General features: G+C 33.8%; 2 protein-coding genes across 9 annotated transcripts; one reads left to right on the forward strand and one right to left on the reverse strand.

Annotated features, from left to right (window-relative positions):
- Window positions 1-3449, reverse strand: LOC144558149 (beta-casein (DUF760)). Its single transcript, XM_078306894.1, has 4 exons — window positions 3263-3449; window positions 2891-3174; window positions 768-1337; window positions 1-403 (listed from the first exon to the last, which is right to left on the reverse strand). Exons 1-4 carry the CDS (start codon window positions 3392-3394, stop codon window positions 163-165), a joined length of 1227 nt encoding a protein of 408 aa, XP_078163020.1. The 5' UTR covers window positions 3395-3449; the 3' UTR covers window positions 1-162.
- An 11287-nt stretch (window positions 3450-14736) lies between these two features.
- On the forward strand, window positions 14737-24499 carry LOC144557893 (lysine-specific demethylase JMJ706-like). 8 transcript variants are annotated; one of them, XM_078306527.1, is made up of 12 exons: window positions 14738-14971; window positions 15052-15111; window positions 17073-17343; window positions 17767-17923; window positions 18636-18855; window positions 19217-19270; window positions 19383-19462; window positions 19749-20026; window positions 20710-21102; window positions 21911-22137; window positions 23277-23459; window positions 23852-24499. In XM_078306527.1, the coding sequence occupies exons 2-12, from the start codon at window positions 15109-15111 to the stop codon at window positions 24014-24016; spliced, it is 2031 nt and encodes a 676-aa protein (XP_078162653.1). In that variant the 5' UTR covers window positions 14738-14971; window positions 15052-15108; the 3' UTR covers window positions 24017-24499. The 8 variants fall into 8 exon arrangements, with proteins under 8 accessions (XP_078162658.1, XP_078162653.1, XP_078162656.1 ...); XM_078306530.1 differs by having other exon boundaries at window positions 21911-22128; XM_078306528.1 differs by having other exon boundaries at window positions 15055-15111.
- The last annotated feature ends 477 nt before the right edge of the window (window positions 24500-24976 follow it).

Here is a 24976-nt window from a genome sequence, read left to right on the forward strand (position 1 = left end):
TAGCCCAAAAATGACACTATTTTATGAAAGGATCAAATGATCAAATCAAAACTCACTCTCATATATCACTTAGCAATATAGCTAGCCATAAGTATTTACAAACATCCACAGACCAACAATTAAAATTTGGAAAAAAAAAAATAATGAAAATATAAACTACACTTAACTGTTCACAAAATGATACTTGGACTCCACATACTCTTCAGCCTCCCAAAGAAAAGAACCAAAAGCAGTGGCCTCGAGAACAAGCATTGTCAATCCTTGGAATGTAACCATCACAATTTCATCATTCACTGCATCAATGGACCCATCTTCAGCTACCACTATATCAGGCCGGCCAAACAATGCCTGAGTCTGCTTCTCTATCAACGCTACGGACTCCTTCGATCGCATCGTCGCATACCTATTTTAAGAGTACGACTAGGTATCAGATATTATAATTGCTTTTATACACAGAATGAAAGAAAAAGGAAAATAAATTTGACAAAACAAGAGCAAAACTCTACAAACATCAAATGTTCAGGAAGTGGGATCAACAACAGGTATACCAGTGTTTTGGGATTAAAAGGCAAACTACCTAAGAAACAATATACCAGATTAACCGAAGAAGGTATATTTAATAAAATTATTTCAGGAGTCGATAAAAAGAACCTCACTGGCTTAGAAGTACACCAAAAAAAGCTGCATTTTGAGTCCGAACAGAACTCCTACATGCAGTGCATATTAAGGTGTGCGAGATATCCTATTGCATAAATTACAGTCTTTACCTTTGTAATGTCTCACCATCCAAAGAAATCACATATGACCTTAGCTTGTAGCCTTTATCTGCAGCATCTCCGGCTTTATCATACCCGTCACCATCATCAGGAGTGATCTGGACCAATGATTCCAGGTCCCAAAACGGGTTTGGTTTCACATCGTCAAACATATTTGGTAATTTCTTCACATCTGGCAATGTATTCATCCTCCGCTCAAGCTGGTACCTTTCATCTACCCTTTTCAGAAAATAGCCATACATAATTGAGGCAGCGTAAAGCTTCCCGAGCTTTAACTTGCTCATCTGTATTATGGTGCTGAGTGGGCCCACAAAGCCTTCACCCAGATTTAGCGAAAGGTGACTCTGGATCATCTCAAGGGCATCAGAGGAGTGCACAGATTCTAGTTTTGATTCTTGGTGGGGGATGGTGTCAATTTCGGTTATTACATCGGGGGAAGATGAGGTGATAATTTTGGGGATCATGGAGATGTCTCTCTCCATGAATTTCTGTACAATTAGGCAATACATAATGTCTTGTATGGCCTTTTGTCTTTCTCTCTCTTTCACTTCAGCTATTCTCCTGTATTAATTGCAAGAGATCAGACTTTTCGGTGTTCGTTCAGATATTATATTATTAGAACTTTGTACTTTTTTTCTCGTCGGCAGGACTAGCATATTAAATACAACAATAATCACTAGTAATTCAAATTTAGAAGTTAACAGGACAGTAACATAATTTTTTGAAATTAGTGAACTAGGTTCGCATATATTAAATATGAACCAAGCAGCAAACGGAGTCCTTTGAATGCAAACCATGTTCAGAATAACAGAGACCATTCTGCCCTCTACTTCAAATTTATTGGACACAAACCATGTTCCCTACCATATAATTGATATACTATACCAATTTCATATGCCGCAACAAATACAAAGTTTACATGAATGAGAGAGGTGACTCAAGAGACGTCTCTCTTATTTTCCTCTTGCTCAGTGGACTAACTGTATGAGGTTGTCTCCTATGCGTACAGAAGGCTCCAGTTTAGAACAATAAACAGGCAGTATACTAAAGATGGGCAAGAAATGGGAAGCCAATACATTTAGCTAGGGCAACAGGTTCGCATGTTTTGTATGCGAACCAAGCAGTTTCGCAACCAATAAATGCGAACCAGGATGGAAATAGTTTCTCTTACTTTGACATGGTTCCCATTCAAGGTATAAACTTGGTTCACATTCAATGGATCTGAACTTCTTATTTGCTGGTTTCCCAAGTTTGGGTTACTGTCCTCTTAACTTCTAACTTCAAATTACTAAAAACCCCTCCCAAAAAAGAAATACAATAATTAAATAGATTAAATTGCACCCAACTCATATAAACTCATATAAAGGAAACATGTAATATAACACAACTGAAAATTGGGAGTAGCACAGGACTAAAAATCTAAGAACTGTAATCCCAGTTTCAGATGCCAATTGTTTTTTTCAATGTTCTCTCTTTTTTAATGAATTGTCTATAATGAAATTGTGTTACTGGTCACAACTGAGGATGAATCAGGGTTTAAGCAAAGTAGCACAACTCAATCTTAATTGAAACATAATTGGATACAATAAGGCCTTCCTTACAGTGCTGATCCTTAAGCCTAGCTTCCTTACAAGATTAAACTTTATTGTAGCATAAGGCTAAATTTGACTTCATTGGGCAAAAAACTGTCAAGTAATTGGGCAGGAACTGGTACATTCAAAAGCACCATGTATAGTATACATGTAGGCATAAAATTCAGTGCAATAGAATACTAGGTCTGCCAGCAGATACCAGTGTCCCGTTTCACATTCCTGTTCAAGCATGAGGAAACCAAACCCAGAGCAATGGCTGACTTATGGAAACTAAACGCAAGTTGAAAATTAGTAGCAATTCAAGAGCTGATTGATGCTAAAACTGGATCGAAATTGACGCTTAACCACACAAAAGAGACATGATTTGCGAAGTTACATAATTGATGCTTAACTACAATTAACCAACAAAGCATTGCAATTTATAAGTCCAGTACCAGCCAATAGACTAACATCACCGAAACTAAAATATAGAAACATATCACAGTTAAAATAAAATAGAAGGATAAATAGAAGAAAAAATACCTATAAAGGAGATCTTGAGGGTCGCGCGAAGCCTCCTCTTCCTTCTGTGCATCTCTATCCGACTGGAGCCTTTCTAGTTGCTGATCTATTGTAGCCGGGAGCAGGTAAGGATGGGATCTCATTAACTCTGAAAGGAGCTGTCCAGTTGGAGTTTCCAACTGAAGAGGAGCCACCGGCCTCTGCGAACTGCCGGGATTCCCTGCAGCCCTCTTTATTATAGCCTTTCGCGTGTGGTGATGTCGCACGGTCCAAAATCCAAATTGAAATCTCCCAGAGATCGAGCACTATGAAGAGGAATAAGATAAGACAATCGATAGAATAGATACACTGAAAGAAATTGCCAGGTTTTGTGTAAGGAGATAAAGAGCGAACCTTTGTCGAGAGAGAAGAACGCCTGGAGTCGGAGGCGAAGAGAAGTTTACACTCCACCGCCGGTGAGCGGACCCCAGCAGCAGAGTGAGAGCAGCATGGCAAGCACAGTGGGCCCTCCATTGGTACGCTCATTGTTCGCCTTTCCGGAGAGAGACGATACCTTCTTTGCTCGGGGGCTATTTTTTTTAATATTTTCTTGCCCTTTCGGGAAGGATTTCAGATTCCCTGAGGTAACTTACATTTTGTTTTTGAATCTAAACCGTCCAATCAAAATCTGCATGAATTCTAATCTTGGTTGGATTGGCTCAAATTCTGATCGACGGTCTGTATCTAAACTCAAATTTTGAGTTACCTTAGAGTATCGAAACCGGGAGGGTAGTAATCCGATCACACGACGATGAGATTCTTTCCGAGAATTTTAAGGTCAGGATTCAGGAAGGAGCTTGGATCGGCCCATTATACGTAATACGGGCCTAAGATATGGGAGTTATTATGGGCCGGTTTTATAGAAAACTTCTGGAGGAAAATATCGAGCAGACTATTACGATTCTACGAAACTAAGATGTTAATATTTATAAAATTAGAAGCACCAGATTATTTACTGCTAGGCGTTCAAACAAAAAGCTAAAAATTATAAATATAATTTCTTATGCTCTAAACTACTTTCATGAATTTTTCTTGAGACGTTCACATAATGGCAACCCATGAAAGAAATTATATTACAATGTTGTCAATAACTAGATCATGATTAATGTATATACAGAGCAACATAAATATCCAGCATATTATCATTTGCATTATTTTTCTTATTTGAAAATTGCCCTTATGTGAAAGAAGAAATTTCTCAAATTTTATTGTTGAGGAACATTTATTTGCAAGAGTTGCATTACAAGTGAAAAATTGCTCTTGAATTAAAAGCGAAAGGGAGAGCTGTGAGACATTGTAAAGAGCCCCTACCATTCATTGGGCTTGAATAGTGGGCTTATTTGGGCCTCGAGGCCCTGCATAAAAGAAATGTTAGGTTCATTACCATAAACGGCGGCCTTTGCGGAGATTTGAAGACCTGCTTGAGTTTGAATTTCTCCGAATTAGATCACTCTATATAATTACCCAACACAAAAAATCTAAAGAAAAACTAGATTGTGTTAAATCATCAGCGATATTTTGTCAAGTGAGATGAAATCCATTGTTTTATCACAAGATATTTATCATATTTTATGTATTTACTCGAGGAAAAGTATTGACTCAGATGCTAGCCGTGAATCCGGTCAAAGGAACAAACCAATTTTTGTGTTTCGTCAATGGAGCGAAAGAGACATCACCATTTCACCGGGCAATCGTTTATCTTATTGTTAAAGAAAAGTGAAAGGAGCTCGCTCCGCTTTCCAACTATTTTTTTTTTCCATTTTAGAAATTTGAAGATCAAATTAAATTATTGGATGGATTATTTTTTTCGGTCTTGACCAAATCATTGATTCGATTTTGTTAGAGTATTTTGCCTGGGACCGAATCAATAATTATCTTTCTGTAGTTTTCATTATTTATCACAGAAGATTTAGAAAGTTTTGAGTTAACTATTTATTCGATCACTATTGGAAAGAGGTTAAGTGGAATCGAAGTATGGAACTATTAGTTCGATCCTATTGATTTTCCATACTATATATGGTTGTTTGTGTGGAACCAATCATTCGATCTCATTAATCTGCCATCAATGAAATCGAACCAATAGTTGAGTTCAAGGTTCTAATTAGCGATTACAGCGGCATAGTCAATATTCAATATTAGAGAATTGAGGTAACAACTAAATGATAACTAATCTAAATCTATATTTTTTTTATCAATTACTCAAATAAGAAGAGAAAAAAATCTAAAAAGTAATATTATTTAATAGTTCATACTTCATAGTATTACATATTATAATAGACGAAGAGTAATTAATTTATTTTATAAGGTAAATGAAGTCAATATACATATTTAAATATTTTATATATTATTATAAGAGGAGGGATCCAATTACACCCTTTTTTGGTGACACCGAATTACACTCTCTATTTTCAAAGTTTTCAAATTTCAAATGGTCGATCCAAACCGTTTAACATAATGGATATGTTAAAATGTGCTTGCAGATCAAATTTTACATTTTTTGGAATTTATTTACTATTTATTAAGTATTTAACAAAATCACTATATTCAAACTGTTGTATTTTTGTACCCACCTTAATAAATAGTAAAAAATTCAGAAAAATATAAAATTTGATCTGCAAGCACATTTTAACATATCCATCAAGTTGAACGGTTTGGATCGACTGTTTGGACTTTGTAAACATAGGGTGTAATCCGGTGTCACCAAAAAAGGGTGTAATTGGATCCCTCCTCATATTATAATAATCAAAATCAGTTTTCCATTGAAACGAACGATAATAATTTGACAAATGAATACTATATGAAGAGCAATCAAAATGAAGAATTAATATTTGAATATTTCTCGATAATATAGAATGAGAGAATAAATCACAAATAAAAACAAAACCACATAGTTTAGTTTAACATACTTATCGTAGAAGACCATGTAGCATTAGAAATAAGAATAGAAGTACAGAAGCCTATATAAATTGAAAACAAAAATCCATGTAGCATAGCAGTAGCTATAGCACATCGTGCATAGCGGTAATAGCGGTCAGCTATTATAGCTATTGCGGTCGTAGTTGAGTTAGCGCACTTTTATCTCATAGCTTAGCATTTATGGTCCGGAAAAGTTATAGCGCCGCTATAGCTAGCTATTTAGAACACTGGTTGAGTTCCATCTATTTATCAAAAAATTTATATTTTACAAATTTAGAATTAAATACAACCTGTTTTACTTTTATAGAAGGGGAATCTATGACAATTTTAATTTGGAAGATATCCGGATATGTTATTGTTACCGAATAAAAAAAAATAGAAACAAATAGTATCAAACTAAACCACATCAAATTTAAAAAACGTGAGCTATATAAATAGAAGTAAGAACACAAGAGCTTTCACTATATAAAAAAAATTAGGTCCAATTTGATACTTTTCCCAATCAATTTATACTAGAATGGAAAAAAAAAAAAAAAAGACCTCAATCTCATTACATACAAACTACCATCCAGATCATGGAAATCAAATTCCAGCTAGTTGAAAAATCCCACCCATTCCCATGATATTTTGAACAAATAAACATGCCTTGAATGTGTGCTTGTATAGATGTAGTTTAGTAATTATTAATTAAAATTCTACATTAATTTTAAATTCTACCACCATAAATTATGTTTTTTATTTATTTTATTTTATCCATTTTAAAAAAAAATTTACGTTTTTTTTATGTCAGAACCTTCAATTTAAATTTTCTATTTTGCATATTACAGTAGTGCAATTGCAGATTAATGCAATGTACATGTAAAAACCATATGGGATAAGCTACGTATATATATACAATCTTGATCCTAGATATTGGAAGTTACTGTTGAAGGTCAACAACCTTTTATTTTTAGACATTGGTAGCAGCTGCCAATAGAAATTATATTAATACCAAAATAAACATTATTACATCAAAATAATCCTATCCTTTATTCAGGAGAGATCCAAAATTTTCCGTTAGAGTAGGACATTAATCGGATTTAAATAGTTAATCAGGTATTACACAGTGTAATGGTCTTTCACAGACTCAAAGGTTATCATAATTCAAGTATTAATTGAATAACTCAGATACAATGTCTAAAAAATGTCATAAATTTATAAGGCGAAAATGTTGCTCTTTAACCATAGACAGGAAACGATAAAAGATACTGAATCAATATAATATTCCATCTTAGAGATGCATAAATTAACTAATTTATCAAAGATGAATTAAACTTTTTTTGGATCCGCCAATGCTTGTACCCTATGTTGCATGGATACAGATACAGGTACGGATATCGTACGTGTGTCGGAGGTGTGTCGGTGTCGGATACGTGTTGAACACGGATACGATAGCTTCCTAGGAGTGTCAGGGTAACATAGCCTGTACCACTCAATACCAGGTAAGAGTGCCTACCTACAAAACAGTCCTAAAAAAAAGGAACAAAAACAAAAAATATCTCAAGGACTTCTAAAGGAGTAAAAATGTAATTGACCCTGCTAAAAAAATGGCGGGACGCAGGTCGCATACATTTTTTGCGAAACCCCCTCTCAGATTAATGAAATCACAGAAACCACAAAAACTAGATAAGAAAAATGAAAAACTGATAAGGATTGTTTATATGTAGTGGTGACTAATTACTTTTGGAGCAACTTTATAAATAATTTTATTTCAATTTCATGAATTTCCTTAAGTACGTCATGTTGGCAAAAATATTAAATTCTGTTCACTCATTCATATCATAAATTAGTTTTGAAGTATATGAGATTTTTGTACTTGTAAATGCTAAAAATAATCAAAATTAATTACATGAGTGCAGTTCTTGTGAAATTAACTTAAATTAATTTTAATTATTTCAGTTTTAATTTCAGTTTAGGGTGTCCCTGTCCCATTATGGCCTCTATCGCATAAAAAACGGCTATGAAAGTAAAAAAAGTCTTTTCTTATGAAGATTAATAAATAGACAACTAAAGAATGATACCAAATATTTATAACAATGTGATCAACTGTCCAATATTATTGCAAAAAATATTTTAATCCAATATAAATATTCTTGAAAAAAAAGCTATTAACATGAAATTTGAGGAACATGTTTCATGTGAAAAAAACAGAAGACATTTATTCTCATTCCTTCCACTTAGATAGTTAGATCCCTTCATAATCACGTAATAAAGATAACAACAAAAAAACTTGCTCTAATTCTCTGCAATAGTGTTTATTTTGTGGAATGCACTCTTGCAATTTGCTCCATAACAGAAGACGGGGGCATATTTTTTGACATGAACTATTTTTCTTTAGGATCCTGATAACAATCCCCGCAGTCTCAACCCCGCACAAACTGCCAAAAAAGTCATGGGGAGACCGCTCAATCATTAATACTCTGCAGAAACTGTTAGTATTTAACTTGAAGCATCAAAGTATTTATCTTGAATTTGCAAAGTTTAATCCCTATGCAATGATCTCTATTTATGACTGAATAAATCAATCCATCAATTGTCCCCGCACAATTTTTTTTTTTTGAATTGTCCCCGCACAACTAAGGACCATTAAATAAATAATCCCCTCATAAATACTTGTCAGTTATCCCCGCACAATTTTTTTTTTTTGATTGTCCCTGCACAACTGGAGACCATTAAATAAACAATCCCCTCACCCAATGATAAATACTTCTCAGACATAATGATAAATACTTTATGTTACATGGATAAATACTTCACAGACATAACTGCAATTTTTAGTAAAACATCAATGATAAATACTTCTCAAGCATAATGATAAATAATTTATGCTACATGGATAAATATTTTATGTTACATGGATAAATACTTCTCATACATAACTGCAACTTTTAGTAAAACATCAATGATAAAATACTTCTTAAGCATAATGATAAATATTTTATGTTACATGAATAAATACTTCTCATACATAATTGCAACTTTCAGTAAAACATCAATAATAAATATTTCTCAGACATAATGATAAATATTTTATGTTTCATGGTTAAATACTTCACAAACATAGCTGCAACTTTTAGTAAAACATCAATGATAAATACTTCTCAAGCATAATGATAAATATTTTATGTTATATGGATAAGTACTTTATGTTACATGCATAAATATTTTATGTTACATGGATAAATACTTTATGTTACATGCATAAATATTTTATGTTACATGGATAAATACTTTATGTTAGCAGGAATTGTTATCAAATGAAAGTATAATTAATGCAGGGATTGTTATTTTAGGACAATATAATTAATGCGGGGATTGTTATTAGAGGACAACTAATTAATGCAGAAATTGTTATTAAATGACAGTCTAATTTAATGCGGGAATAAATGGGGGATAAAGACTGTTAAGGAAGTTAATATTGAGGAGAGAGAGTGCAGGAAAAAAGGGGGGGACAGGGGTGAGGGGATTAGTATAATTATTCTTTTCTTTAATATCACTCGTAGGTAAAGTGTTATTCATCAAGTGTTATTTAAAAAAATATAGAAAATATATAAATTGTATAGAGATTTCAATTCCGTAGAAGAAGCCAAATTAATGACTCGGTTTCTTTTGTTGCCACACCATGCTACACTGCTCCACCAAAAATCACACAACAAATTCGGTTCCAAAATCCTTTATTTTTTATGCGGACATATGAACGAGAACGACTACCACAAAAATTATGAGTGTACCAAACCATTGAATAAATTAATTTATGTAATATTCTTTTATGGGATTAAAATTTTTCTACACTCTATCCAATTCCATATATTATTTTTATAGAAGTGAGTCTCGCTTTGCTTCGGCAGCTATTGTCAAGAGGAGTGCAACAAAATTGCATCATGACATTGCATATAAAAACAAATAAGTAACTATTAAGATAAACATCTAACTATAGTATCAATAGTAGACATAGATAACAAAAACTGTACAACTACAACTATTACATCGATTGGCAAAAATTATACAACTACGACTATTATTTTCATTGCCAGTTGCCTCCTTGCATCTCTTGTGTCAGTTGCTGTAGAGAGCTTTGGTTGTGATTGAGAGCTGCAATAGCAAGGAGTTATATGTTGCGTTATGTGCTTTGTTCTGTATCTATTTTTGCTAAAAACAATGATTTTCAATAAATCTAAAAAAATAGTAAAAAAATTTCAAAAAATATAAAATTTGGTCTCCAAATACATATTAATATAGAAAACAAGATGAACGGTTCGGATCGACCGTTAGAATTTTGAAAAGTTGAATATTGAGCCGTTGCACGGAGAGGAGCTATGCTACGCATAGCATGCTAGCATATTATATTTGAATTTATTTCCACCTAACCAACAATAGTTTTTTCACATAAATTATAATTAAAATACAATAAAATTATCAAATTCAGACCGCATATACATGTTTTCAGTCCGCATGTCCGCATATGCAACCGTGTGCTCAAAACCGTATAGGAGGACCGCATGACTATTCTGAGCACGGCTGCCGACTGCATAGGCATATGCGGCCACATATATAGCCCATGCAGCTGCATTTTAAAATACTGATATGAAACAAAGTGGAACGCATTCTTGCTAATTTGCTCCGTAACAGAAGACGATTTTTTTTCTTTAATATCACCCGTATCATTTTAAAATAGGAAAAATTTCTAGTATACCCATGAAAACTTTTAAAATAGCCAATTTTCTCATCAAAACATCTTAATATCCAATATTCCCATAGAAATTTAACATTCTTTCTTCTATCCCCTTCTATTCATTAAATTTGTATTTTAGACAAATATACCCCTCCATTTTAAATGGAGATGTCCATTTATATTAGCAACATGATTGAATTTAAGTCTACAACAAGCTTTCAAGGAAATTGAAGAAAATTGCTAGCTATTCCATTCCATAAACCGGGAATAAGAAGAAAACTGAGGGTTCGGATTAATTACATGATTAGAAGGAAATGGTCGGTTAGGATTTAATCATGATTTTTCTATGAAAACAGGTCAAAGACAGTAGTCATTCAATGAAAAGAGAAGCTGCTGATCGTTTGGCTGCAGCAAGGCATCAGCAGTGCTTGCAGAGATTTGGCTTCCTTGATGCGATTGTACAGCTGCAATTAATGCAAAAATAAACTTCTCTGATGAAAATTGGTGGGTGGCATCTCTACAATAACGGACGCCAGGCTTATGCATAATATTTAGATATGCTTTTATCTTAGTCCCTTAGCTTCATATTAAAGGAAAATCCAGAATGTTGTATTATAATTTCTTTGTTGTTACTAACCAATCTCAAACCGCCATTGTGAAATTAAATTCCACCTTGTAGTGGAAATGGCATTCATTGTCTAAGAAGACCATGTTAAGCAATTCATGCAAGTACTTCTTTGTTCAAGTTTATTTTGCTTTTGTATTTGTACTTGATATAAGATTTAGAGTTCTCATAGATGGTTGGTCTGTAATGATCAAGAAGCTCGACCTAGTCATTTGAACATCAGAGAGAATAATTAAGAAGTCAAATTCATTTGGTCCTCAATTGGTATGAATTAGCCAGTACTGCTGGGCATGTACTTGTTCTCTTAAGCTCACTGGTATGAATTAAATTGTCTTCTCAAGAATATGATCGCATAAAGGAATCTGAATCTCTGCAAGCGCTCTGCTGGTGAGCAGCTTCTCTTTTCGTTGAATGACTATTGTCTTGACCTGTTTTGATATAAATAAATAAATAAATATAAAAAATAAAAAAAATAAAAACTTGATTGAATACTAACCGCCATTTGTTCTAACCAAGTAATATGTGCCCTCAGTTTTCTCCTTGTTCCCAGTTTATGTATAGTAATTTTCTTTAATTTCTTTGGAAGCTTATTGTAGATTTAAATTTGATCATGTTGCTAATACAAATGGACATCTCCATTTAAAATGAAGGAGTATATTTGTCTAAAATACAAATTTAATGAATAGAAGGGGATAGAAGAAAGAATGTTCAATTTCAATGAGAATATTGGATATTAAGATGTTTTTGATGGGAAAATTGGCTATTTCAAAAGTTTTCATGGGTACACTAGAAATTTTCCTTTTAAAGGATATAGAAAAATATATAAATTGTATAGAGATTTTGATTCTGTGGAAGAAACTAAATCAATAATTCGATTTCTTTTGTTGCTATACCATGCTACCTGATTTTTTTTATTAATATCCAAAAAATAAATAAAATTTTAAAAAATATCCAAATCCCGATTGAATTTCGAAAACTACCCAAACCGGTTATCCAATAACCGAATTTGGGACAAATTTTTGGTCAACAGTTGTCCGGACTCAAAAACAACAAATCCGGTTAATGATTAATCAAATTTGTGCATTTTGCTTTTTTTTTTTTAAAAACAGAATTTTTTTTATTTTTTGTATTAAAATATTAGAAATGTTGAATATATTTCTTTGAAAATAGATGGAATACAATATAATTTGATTTATTAGAAAGACTGCAACAAATAATCCGGATCAATATTTTTCAGGCCGGATATTTCGCAGCTGTAAGAAAAATTAATATATTTCTTTATGTGCTATTGGAAAAAAATAAAAATAATTAGATTTTGAGTTATTGATCCCGTTTCAAAAGTCACTTCTAGGTAATCCAAAAAATATTGTGACCTTTCTAGTACATTTAATTTATAAAAAGTTGTATCTATTTTGAGAATTCTTTTTGAAAAACAATCATTAAATAAATTAAAGTTTTTGATTTTTTTTCAAAAATAGATACAACTTTTTATAAATTAAATGTACTAGAAGGATCACAATATTTTCTGGATTACCTAGAAATGACTTTTGAACCGGGATCAATAACTCAAAATCTAATTATTTTTATTTTTTTCCAATAGCACATAAAGAAATATATTAATTTTTCTTATAGCCGTGAAAAATCCGGCCTGAAAAATATTGATCCGGGTTATTTGTTGCAGTCTTTCTAATAAATCAAATTATATTGTATTCCATCTATTTTCAAAGAAATATATTCAACATTTCTAATATTTTAATAAAAAATAAAATATAAAAAAAAATTGTTTTCAAAAAAAAAAAAAGGTTAACCGGATTTATTGTTTTTGAGTCCGGGCAACTGTTGACCGGAAATTTGTCCCAAATCCGGTTATTGGATAACTGGTTTGGGTAGTTTTCGAAATACGGGATTTTGATATTTTTTAAAATTTTATTTATTTTTTGGATATTAATAAAAAAATCGGCCATGCTACACTGCTCCACAAAAAGTCATACAACAAACTCGGTTCCAAAATTCTTTATTTTTTATGCGGACATATGAACCACTACCATAACAATTTTGAGTAGCTAACTCAACCAAACCATTGATTAAATAAATTTATGAAATATTTTTTAATTTTGTTTTTGAAAAATTGACAACAGCGAAATATTCTTTTGTGGGATCGAAATTTTTCTATGCTCCATCCAATCCCATATATTATTTTTAAATAATTTCTATAAATATTTTTTTGTGCATTTACATTTCTATTTTATCAAATTCCTCTTCAATCTCCAAAATAGTCCAGTGTAGGGGTGCAAACATATTGGATATAGATCGGATAGTGGTAAAATTATATCTGTATTTATTTTTATTTTTCGGATATGGATACAGATCGGATATTAGACGGATATGTACAGACACATATCAGATATCGGTTATCTGTAGATATATACATAAATATTTTCATAATATATATTAAACTATATAGTATATATACAAATAATTAAAAATTAAAACCATATCTGTATCTGTATCCGCACGAATATTCAGATATCGGATACCGTATCAAATTTTCAGATACGGATCCGAATAAGGTTGGATTTTATCAGATCCGTTTGCACCCCTACTTCAGTGTTGGTGCAATGCCAACTGGCAACTCATGGAATCTTTGATTGTATTTGTATCCTTCTGGCTAAATTGCTTGTGAATTGTACTGTAGCCGTGGATAATATGTCCGATGCGCGGTAAGCCCCTGCGAGTGCGTTTCCTCTGAGATATCTCAAATTTTGAGTGACCAACGTGTCCGGTGCCTATTCGGGGTGATGTAGGGGTCAGTATTATGTGTGCTTGAATATTCGTGCAAACCATATTTAAACGGTTGGGATTTTCCATAAAGTCACGCAAAGTTTGAGATATCTCAGAGGATACGAATTCAGCCCGTGCTCCGATAGAAGAGTTAGTCTTGGAGACCCTCTGCGTCGCTTGGGTAGCGTCCTCAGTCCCCACCTCGACTAGAGAGCGGACGCTTGGTTTCGGCGTTAAGTAACGAACCTTTCCGTTCGCGCCTCCCTGACCAATTTACCAAAAAATCCTGCAAAGAACTGACTCTTAAAGTTCCCTCCGGGGCAATTTCGTAATTGTACAGAAGAAGTGTCTTAAACGGAGAAGCCTGAAAACGCGGTTCCGTTTGGACAGCGTTTGTCCAACCAACAACCTACCCTCTCTGCCCAATAAATTATAATATATCACCCTGCATTCTATCTGAACGGTTAATAATTTAATATCCTTATCTCGTAGACCCGTACTGGTTGCAACTTTTACAAGAGGAGGTAGGAAAGCCGAGAATTCAATAAACTAAAGTACCTCAAATTTTCTGTTTAGATCAGAACCGTCAGATCTGATTTGGCACGAACATTAAAGACTTCCATGCATTTTATCTCCGTCGGATTGGTCCGGATTTAAACTCAAAATTTGAGGTACTTTCGAGGAACCGGATCGGACGCGGCAATTGACGATCCATTTTCTGTTGATGGAGACTTGGAGAGTGACTGAACCGCAGCATTCCAGCCTTTTTATTATATAAATAAGCTGCACTTTTCTCTTTCTCCAGTTTCCCAGACTCTTCCGTTTGTTCTCTCCGTGACGTCTCTCTCTCTCTATACTTTTCCGGGGAACTTCTCTCTCCTACCCACTCGCTGTTTCTCTCCCTCAAGTGGATTCTCTCTCTTCTTTGCCCTGGAGCGAGTGTCGCATCCTTTTAATTCGAGAGAGTTGACAATTCTCTTGCTTTTGGGAGGGAAGCGGCCTGGATCCAGTCGAATTTGGTACAAAAAGGGTAATGTGGTGGGTTATGTGATTAATTTCACTCGTCTATAGATTTAGATCCGATAATTGAGTGGTTTTTCTTTGTTTTAGAAGAGAGGAAGGAACTGGGAAGAGAAAGTGCCACGGTGGATCTCCAATCAGTATGAAATGGTGAGTCTTTAAGTGAATTATATTATTTTCTCCCTCCATTTTAAGATAATTTTTAGTTTTTTTGTTTTCCTGAGGATATAATTGGTGGTTGGTGTTTTCATAGGGGAACTGTTTGATTCGGGTGAGGTGGAAGGGGGTTGTTCACTGTGTTTGTTTATTTGTATCTGGTTTGACTTTCTCCGTCTTGCCTTTTTTTTTAATTTAAATACCCATTCTGTATTTAACTATTTATTTACCATTACCTCGGTAAATTAGATGTTCAAGTTTTTGGAAGCCAGTTCTTTACAATGTGCAACTATTACGGAACTATATTAATTATGAGGGGGGATCCGATACCTCATTTTTTCATACTCATCGTACCTCATATTTTATATCTTCGTTTCAAAGTTTAAACGGTTGATCCGAACCGCTCAATACGACATTTATACTAAAATATGTCCGGGATAAAATTTTATAATTTTTGGAAATTTTTTACTATTTTTAAGATACGTACAATCACAAAATTACTGTTTTTGGACCGTTAAAAAACGGTGATTTTCTACACATCTTACAAAATAGTAAAAGATTTTCAAAAATTATAAAATTTCATCTCCAACCATATTTTAGTATGGATATCATGTTGAACGGTTCGGATCGACAATTTAGACTTTGAAAGTAAAGATATAAAATATAAGGTATGATGAGGTATAAAAGGCACGAGGCATTGGAACCCTTCTCGTTAATTGTTTATTGAAATGCATCGAATAATATCTCTTTCTAGAGCCCGCTTCATGAGATACTTTTTTGTTCAACAAATAATTTGTACTTTCGCGTCATCATTCATCAACAACAGAAATATAGATTCGCTGAAACAATTACATGGGAACTTTATCAGTGGGACTTGATTTCTCTTTCGGCCTTTGTTTTAAGTCTATCTCTCTATTTGAATTTAAAATTAGAATTTTTCTTGAAAGAGACTTGTATCCTTTCCCATTGTTTGATTGTACTTTCTGCTTTAATTTCTAAATTTGGTTATTGCATAACTTAGATTCTGCAGTAAAGTGCTTAAATCCATTTCCCACTAGGCCCTCAATTCGTTCTAGAAAATTAACTAACAATTACAAACAGTATATATTCTCTTTCCAATTATGGAAACCTACTTTAGCTTTTATATTAGATATTAGTTTCAAATTCACGTTCATTCTTGTAGTTTTAGCTTCATTATTTTTGCATATTGATGGTAGTACTTTTATTATTGGAAGAAAAAACCTACCCAGTAGGCTAAAGCATTGCTTATTGTTTGGGAGATCATAGGTTCAAAATTAAGTGTCGGCACCGGATTGACTTAAATTTTGTGATCCTCATATCATACAAATAGAAAAAAAAAAACGTAACTACAACACAAAAATTAGTGAAAAAGCGAACAGAATAATTTAGAAAAGTTAATAAGAAGTTAAGTTAATATCCTTTTGTGAGTTCCTTAAAATTGTGTTTCTGTAGTGCATGCTTTATGCTTCTTTTTGAATAAACCAAGGTGGTCTTAATCAAATTTTTTGTAGGTGTACACAAACATTTTAATTGTAAACTTTAAAGCAAGTAATGATTTATTATGATAAATTATTGGTAACTTGTACTCTTTGTGTCGGAATAGAACCATAAATGAAACTGTCCTGTTTATCTGCATTTAGAGCCAACAATACAAGTCTATATTCATTCTTATTTTGCCACGTTGATAGTGAAGTACAGTGCATGACAAGTGGAATGGCGGCACGGCCCGATCTTGGGGTTTTGGGGGTGGGGCACTATATTATGTTTTAACAGCCTCTTTGGGAATCTTGACCTTTCATTTTTTGTTTGATGTGATTGCATTTCCACCATTCCAGAAATGTTATCCAAACCCTAGGTATAAAAATACTTACTCTATTTATTTTTTCTATGGTAAAACAAACCTAAACCAAGCCGACATTTCTCTTTTACTCTAGGTGGAAGGCCTGCCTTGCTCGTCAATGGTTATAACACAAAACCTCAAGACCATTAAACGTAGGGACCTTAATCGAATGGAAGCTCGTACAGATCATGATGTGGTTCCAATTAGAGACAATTTTCTTAAAAGGAAGGTTGAAAAGTTTGATCTTGATGATTTGGGGTGGATAGAGAAGATTCCAGAATGTATGGTGTTTCATCCCTCGATAGAGGAATTCGAGGACCCTATCAGGTACCTGGAGACAATCGCCCCTCTTGCATCACACCATGGTAATGAATTTTCTCTGCTTTGGTTTTCTCTGTCAAATGTATAGTTGCATGCTGTTCTAGATAGGAAGAGTGCTATGTTGAGTTGATCCAGGCTTGGATTGATCTACTTTGGAAATATATTCAATTCAAGATTTGTTTTTGTCATACCAGAATAACAGGTACAGTGCAGGAGTTAAACTTGTACAAATGTAGAAACTTATCTTTGAATTAATCTACATTTCAATTCTTCTTAGTCCCAACCAAGATGCTTGTACCAGGTTTACCAGAAAATGCTTGCTTATTTGGAAATTAATCCGATTAGATTTATCTGACCTTCACCTGACAATTTCCAATTTTATAAGATGAAGCAACCAAAAAATGTTGATTTAATAGTGAGATTGCCAAATCAGGCTTATGATTTTCCCTTTTCTCTGTCCTTTCCAGGAATATGCAAGATAGTTTCTCCAATAAGGGCATCTATTCCAGCTGGCATTGTCCTTGTGAGAGAGAAACCGGGATTTAAATTTACCACTAGGGTGCAACCGTTGCGTCTATCTGAGTGGTCCGAGGATGACAAGGTCTCCTTCTTTATGAGTGGGAGGTTTGTTTTGCCTCATTTCTTGAGGAATTTCAAACTCTGAATTATTAAATGCAACATTGATTCAAGCTGTTGATCATTGATTACTTCATATTATTTAATATTTTTTTATGGAAATGGAATGCTTGAAATTATGATCTGTTGATTGCTATCCTAATGCCTATAGCTGTAAGCAATATAATTCTCCATGCGTTAAGTTATTTATTTTTTATTTTTTCAAACTATCCATGTTTCCAATGGCAAATGGAAACAGGTGGTTTGGATGCCAACTTTATGTGAGAAGAAAAAGGGTGAGCAATTTTCTCTTCATTGTTGTCCTGTCACCTTATTTGATACCTTTTGTCCACTTGACAATACATTCAGGGTTTGTATCAATATATGTATATATAAATATTCAAAAGAGAGCCTATGCACTAATTTTCACTGCACTCCTAGCTTTGTACTTTGTATTGAATATCAAAATGGAGAAAGCGTACAAACTTTTTCTAATTAATACAATCGTCAATGGGCACTTTGCCCACTGACCTTAAAAAAAAAGGAGAAAATGCCAAGTCCCTCATCTCTACATTTTGTACCAATAGGAGCTTTGAGTTAATGATTTATTAACTCCCATACAAAGGCTTTGCATCAACCAATAAATAATTTACAGTACTTGTAGGTAATGTGGAATTACATTTGTTCATACCATTTTGTAATTGCTTTATAATATTTACAGGAAATACATGTTTAGAGATTTTGAGAAGATGGCAAACAAAGAATTCACACGGAGATACTCCAGCACTTGCAGCCTCCCAGAAAAATACATAGAGGAGGAATTTTGGAATGAAATATCCTCAGGAAAGACCCAATCTGTTGAGTATGCCTGTGATATTGATGGCAGTGCTTTCTCTTCTTCTCCTCTGGATGAACTTGCCAATAGCAAATGGAATTTGAAGGTCCTTCACATGAAATCTTCTTTCCCTCTTTTTCTACTTGTTTCTTTGTTTATTAATTTTTCTAAATTCACCAACATATCAACATAAAGAAAAATAGAAAGTATAGTGTTGTGTATGCACATTGGTTAGAGTTTATTATCGGTTCAGTATCAGAGGGTACTTTTTTGAAACCTATTAAGGCATAAAACTGCATTTATATGATTTTACTTATTACTATTTTACTGTCCCGCTTGTAAATTGTCAATCACTGTTTTGGTTCTTGAGCTTTTGTTTTTTATGATATCTTTGTTTCATTATATTTGGAATTGCACAAATAAGAAGGAATAGGTTTATATCTTTTCACTTTTCTGAACTTTTTCAGAGGCTGTCTCGATTGCAAAAATCTACATTGCGCTTCATCAGTTCGGCAATTCCGGTGAGTGCACTTTTTAAACCAATCTTATGGTTATTGTTGTTAGGTTTTCTTAATAGCTACTTCAACTAGATTCGAATTGCTATTTTCGTTTATGTTTTTATTTTTTATGTAGGGTGTAACAGACCCGATGCTCTATATAGGAATGTTGTTCAGTATGTTTGCTTGGCATGTAGAAGATCATTACTTTTATAGGTTACTTCTTAAAAACCTATTTATGTTTGCTATATATGTGCATTTTCTTTAAATTTCAATAATGACATATTCTTGTCCTATTCTGGTTTATTAGTGGGTTAATTAATATTATTATTTTGTACAGTAAGTTTTTTGGCCTTTTTCCAACTTAATTGGTATTCAATAATTTTACTTGTGTACTAATTGACAATTTGTTTGAGGCCTGAAAACTTAAAATCAATTGATACCTGGCAAACGCCCGCATGTTATGTTTGATTTAACTAAACCTAATTTTTGTATGTGTCAGCATTAATTACCATCATTGTGGTGCATCAAAAACCTGGTATGGGGTGCCGGGTCATGCTGCATCAGCATTTGAGAGGGTGGTAAGGGACAAAGTCTATAGTCACGACATAATGTTGGCCGACCAGCCTGATGCTGTATTTGAGCTTCTCTTAGGAAAGACTACTATGTTTCCTCCGAATTTATTAGTAAATCATGGCGTACCAGTTTACAGGACAGTACAGAAACCAGGAGAATTTGTAATTACATTTCCTGGAGCATATCATGCTGGATTTAGTCATGGTAAATAGATATTTTTACAGTGAGCATTTGACAGTAGTCTGGGACATTAGTACCCGGTACCCGGTACTGGTAGATTAGTGTCACAACTAATATTGGTACAGGCACATCATCATTAGTATCCGATTTAAGGACCCACAGAAAAAATAATCAAAATATAGCACAAGGAAACAAGTAACTGTTCATTTGCTCTAAAAATGACACTGTACTTCAATGTATGTATTGAACTTGTACATACAACAGAACCTTCAATTGTTATAATTAGTCAAACAACACTTTGTTAATTTGTGGACCGTTATAAATAGAGAAATTAATGCATACCCCACACATGTTGTTAATATTGGATAAATTAAACATTAATGTCCCTAATTTCTCAAGTTTCTTTAAATGATGGTCAAACTACCTCAGCTCCTTGATTGTGTCTGTAAACTCTTTATATGATTACAGGAGGAAATAAGATTGTTTGGTTGAATTATAATATTAGTATTACCAATTCTGCAAAGGTATAGCTGATGAAAAATTACCTTTCTATAGGTTCTTTTATTTTCTTTTCTCTTAACATTTGCCTGCAAGTTGTTGAACCTATCCACGCAATTCTGGTTAAACTAAATGAAGAACACGGCAAGTGATCTCTTGCTTCTGTCTTCTGTTGATGTTCTCTTGTGACACTAACATCATCCATTCAGGTTTCAATTGTGGAGAAGCTGTCAATTTCGCAATGAGCCATTGGTTCCCTCTAGGTAACATATGCCGTGACCGGTACGCTCTTCTCAGAAAAATCCCTCTTATCCCGCATGAGGAGCTCCTATGCAAAGAAGCATTGTTTTTCTCTGAGGAAATGATTCAAACAAGCTCAAGCAACAACGAGAGGGACAATTCCTGTGAAAAGTGCATAGAAGCTTTTGTTCAGTTCATGCGGGCCCAGCATTATGCAAGGTGGCTCCTTATTAAATCTGGTGTGCGCCTCTTTTACAAATCCGATATTCAGGCTACTGTTTATTGCGGTATTTGCAAAAGAGACTGTTATGTATCTCATTATATGTGCAGTTGCAACTTGGATCCTCTCTGCCTTCATCATGGTAAGTGTACAAAAACAGTGACTAATGTCTGGGAAATTTGCAAGATGTTGTCTGCTTACAAAAGAAAAAAAAAATACTAAAACATTGCCAAGCAGTTTTTTCCCAAACTTTTTTTTAAAAGGAGTGTAAAGGTGGATTTTGAAATATAAGTATTATGCTGGCATTGCAAGTGGTTGGTCATTTCACTGGCCACTTGCGATGCTAGTGGTCCATTTGGTGAGTTCCACCTGTTTTTGTTTCTGAGTTACTTGAAACATTTAATGTTTACTTATATTACGAAGCAAACACCAGCACAGCTGGTCTTGACTCATGCAGCATAGTCCGTCTATACCAGGATTCCCAGTTTTGAGCGCATTGCTGTTTGTATATCAGTCAGTGTTTGCTAAATTATCAACTCCAATTTGAACGCTCATATCTTTGTCGTTTCAACTACAATATGAGTGAAATTTGGTTTGTTGCAAAGATCTCTAAGTTTTCTTTGATTCTATGATAATGCCATGAATCAATGCAGTATGAATTTTCATTCGAATTTATAATAAAATATATAATTCTATTGTTTAATTGTTGCATGATTCCTGCTTTAGTTTTGAAAAACAGGATTTATAACTAGCATTCATTCTCTCTCTCTCTCTCTCTCTCTCTCTCCCTCTCACCATAAGTTGGTAACAAGGGTTATGGGTGGGTTTAAAGCCTTATAATTCTTGGGAGTATGCATATATTAGTCATCTCCAGGGTCACATATGGACATGCTTTAATGGTTTGCTAAGCTCTTTTCTCTTTTCTCTCACTTTTATCTGGGTTTTTCCAGGGGTTAACATGAATTGCTCTTGCCCTGATCGAATCATATTTGTATGTCGAGACATAAAGAATTTAGAGACCATATCTAAGTCCTTTGAGGCAAGACCCACCAAGAGAACTGAAGAGGTTGGTTCTCTCTCAGCCACATGTGATGAGGTCTACCAACCTTACTGTGAAATGTCCGTGAAAGCAGCCACTGGATCTGATGATGTGAACTGGTCTCCATCTGTAAGTAATGTAAGGGCCAGAAATTTACCGTAATGCCCCTGAAAATGAATTGGGATTTTTCTTCCTTGGGAAATTTCCTTTTGATCTCTTTGAAAATGTTTTACCAGGATGCCTCTCATTTTAATATTTTAGTTCATGCACCAAGAACTAAATAAGAATTAATTTAGCTGCAAAAATTCATCATTTTTCCTTGTTACAGAGTTCATATTTTGGTTTAGTTTACTGACTTGTTATCTTGGTTTAGCAGAATTGAGGTCTGAAACACTTTGAGCTTAATAATGATCTAAAACCATGCATTAGGCTCAATATTCAAGATCAATTTTGAGTCGGTCACTCATCTTGTTCATCATTCTTCACACAGGATTTGAACATAGAATATGCAGAATGTTATATGCAAAAGTTGATCCCTGAAGTTTGAGATTGGTAGAACTGTGTCACCAGATTTAAATTATAAAGAAATAAATACTCTTTGCAATCGTATCACATAGCTATATGCTTTCAGATTTCAAATACAAATTTAAGTGTTAATCGAACATTGCTCATCCAAGGTCAAGCTTGCCTATTTACCTAGCCGGTTCCAAATTGGCGTACTAATCCATCGATTGAACTCACTTGATCTGTCTTGGTACTGTCGCATGGTTAGTTTTGAAATTTACAAGTGAACCATTTCAAGAGGTGGGCCTACCTGGTATTTGACTGGTTGGGATCAAGGCAACCTTAGTCACACTTAGTATGTTTCATATGACTGGTGCATAATATATATACCGGAGTCGCAATATTTATCAGAGTTGAGTTTATCTTTATTAAGGGGCTAGTTATGAGGAACTAAGGATTTTCTATTAAATGAACAACTTTTAGGTCTGTGAGTTTCATTAACACAAGAAAAAAGATTACTTGCTTTGTAGAAGTAGTAGACATTAGTAATTAAGCACTTTCTTTTGGACAAAGATCTTGGCGAAGATGCTTTTATTTCCATCTCGGTGCATCTTTTTAAAGTCTTTTTTTTTTCCTTTTAAGTGAAACTTATTTGGAGAGCTATTTTAAACTGATGTTTTTTATTTCCGTATTCACTGCTTCCTCTTTAAATTTAAAGAATTCCTATATTCTTTTTTGGAGAATATATTTTTGAATATCAAATTCTTGGGCAGGGTTGCATGGACACTAAAGTAGGAGAGCTGCCTAATATAAACCGTCCTGAAAATGAAAGCTCGGCAGGGCAAGACAGTGATGATTCAGATGCAGAAGTATTTAGAGTTAAGCGTAGATCAACTGGAAGTATAGCGAATAGATCTATAGACGAAGCAATTGTGTCTGATTTGGCTGAGAATCAGGTATGGGATATTTGCAAATGTCACCCAACATTGTACCTTGCTTCCAAATAAGATGTTAAAATTCTTAAATCTATAGACGAAGCAATTGTGTCTGATCTATGTATGTTGGACTAATATAATGGAAAGGTGCATTCCATCAAAAACATTTTGAACCCTATACCCAGTAACCAGGATGAATATCAATCTGCTGCAGGATAGTACTAAGCCGGGATATCATTTGTATTGTCTTGTTTTGCTTTCTTTCTTGTGACTACTACAAACTATCTAATATGTTGCGAGTTGGTATCAGCTGTTATGCAACAGATCTGCTGGTACATTAACTTCTGTAATTGACCCTGCATTACTATATAAAAATATAGAAGGATTAAATTCTAATCAATTTACAATTCCAGGTTTTTAAACGGCTTAAGAAGGTGGTAGATCACAGGTTTATATCAGGAGAAACACTCATTGATATAAATCAACCTCCTCCGGCAAGCCCCATTACTGAGTTTCAAATTGCATCATCTGAAATTAGTGAAGACGATGAAGCACTTCGAACCTATGAAAACAATTGATTGTACAGCATTCACGCTTTTCATATTGTGATTAATTGCTCCACTGCTAACAGGTGTTCTCATAACTCCAAAATCCTATAGAGACCATTTAGATAATTTGTAATTAGGCTCTACTCTGAAAACCCTACTTATCTAATGGGAATCCCAAACTATGGAATTATGTTCTCTGTCACTAACGTTGTGCCTTTTCCATTCTTCTGATTCTTTATATTGGGCAGATTCCATATTTTGGATTCTTATTGGGATCCTAGAGGAGGTTACTAGAGTTGTTAAATTCACATTCTAACTGGTGAAAAAAGATAAGTTTGATCGATCAATTGTCGAGCATTACTATTAGGAAGTTGATTCAGGTAATTTATTTGTGTGCATGACTTCCAATTGAGGTTTTTGCACCACATTATTGTAGGTTTTTCATAATTTCTTATAGGAATATTTCATGTACTTAGGAATTTTGAAGGAAACAATAAAATTCAATTTGTTTCATGTTGTTGTTCTCCCTTCAGCTTTATTTTATTTTTTGATAGACTGCTGTAAAATTTATGTATTAAAAAAGGGTCTTAATATTACTTTCATCTATAAATGTACTGAGATTGAGGAGAAATGTAACTTGCATTATTTGGGCCCGATTAACGGGCTTGGATTTTTTGTGCCCTAGCAAACATTTATTTCGACAGTCACATAATAGATGAAAAAAATATATGAACGGAGTTAAATGCAAAGGTGGTATTTACGGTATCTGGTATGTCAAATTTTGTTCTGTCCATAGAATTCAGTCATTTCTTTTTATACCAGTACAACTTTGTTCTTGTCTAGGCCGCTACTGTATTCTTCTCAGTAAAAGAATGTTATGATCCACTTTTCTAATGAAATTTTGAAGACATACTGGTACAAATGATAAACGTTAATACTAAATATAACTTTTATACATGTTTTGACTAATCAAATGATACTGCAAATACA

The sequence above is a fragment of the Carex rostrata genome, chromosome 8 (genome assembly GCF_964058835.1).
Source record: "Carex rostrata chromosome 8, lpCarRost1.2, whole genome shotgun sequence".
Classification (NCBI taxonomy): Eukaryota; Viridiplantae; Streptophyta; class Magnoliopsida; order Poales; family Cyperaceae; genus Carex; species Carex rostrata.

What these genes read in the sequence shown, in the direction of transcription:
- LOC144557893 (XM_078306526.1), top strand. An exon ending in ATAGCAAATGGAATTTGAAG is followed by an intron (nt 18,856 to 19,216) that starts GTCCTTCACATG and finishes GAACTTTTTCAG; the next exon opens with AGGCTGTCTCGATTGCAAAA. An exon ending in TCCTCTCTGCCTTCATCATG is followed by an intron (nt 21,103 to 21,910) that starts GTAAGTGTACAA and finishes GGGTTTTTCCAG; the next exon opens with GGGTTAACATGAATTGCTCT.
- LOC144558149 (XM_078306894.1), bottom strand. Translation starts at nt 3,394, where the DNA reads ATGAGCGTACCAATGGAGGGCCCACTGTGCTTGCCATGCTGCTCTCAC. An exon ending in GTTCTTCTCTCTCGACAAAG is followed by an intron (nt 3,175 to 3,262) that starts GTTCGCTCTTTA and finishes TCCTCTTCATAG; the next exon opens with TGCTCGATCTCTGGGAGATT. An exon ending in GATGGTGAGACATTACAAAG is followed by an intron (nt 404 to 767) that starts GTAAAGACTGTA and finishes CTCTTAAAATAG; the next exon opens with GTATGCGACGATGCGATCGA.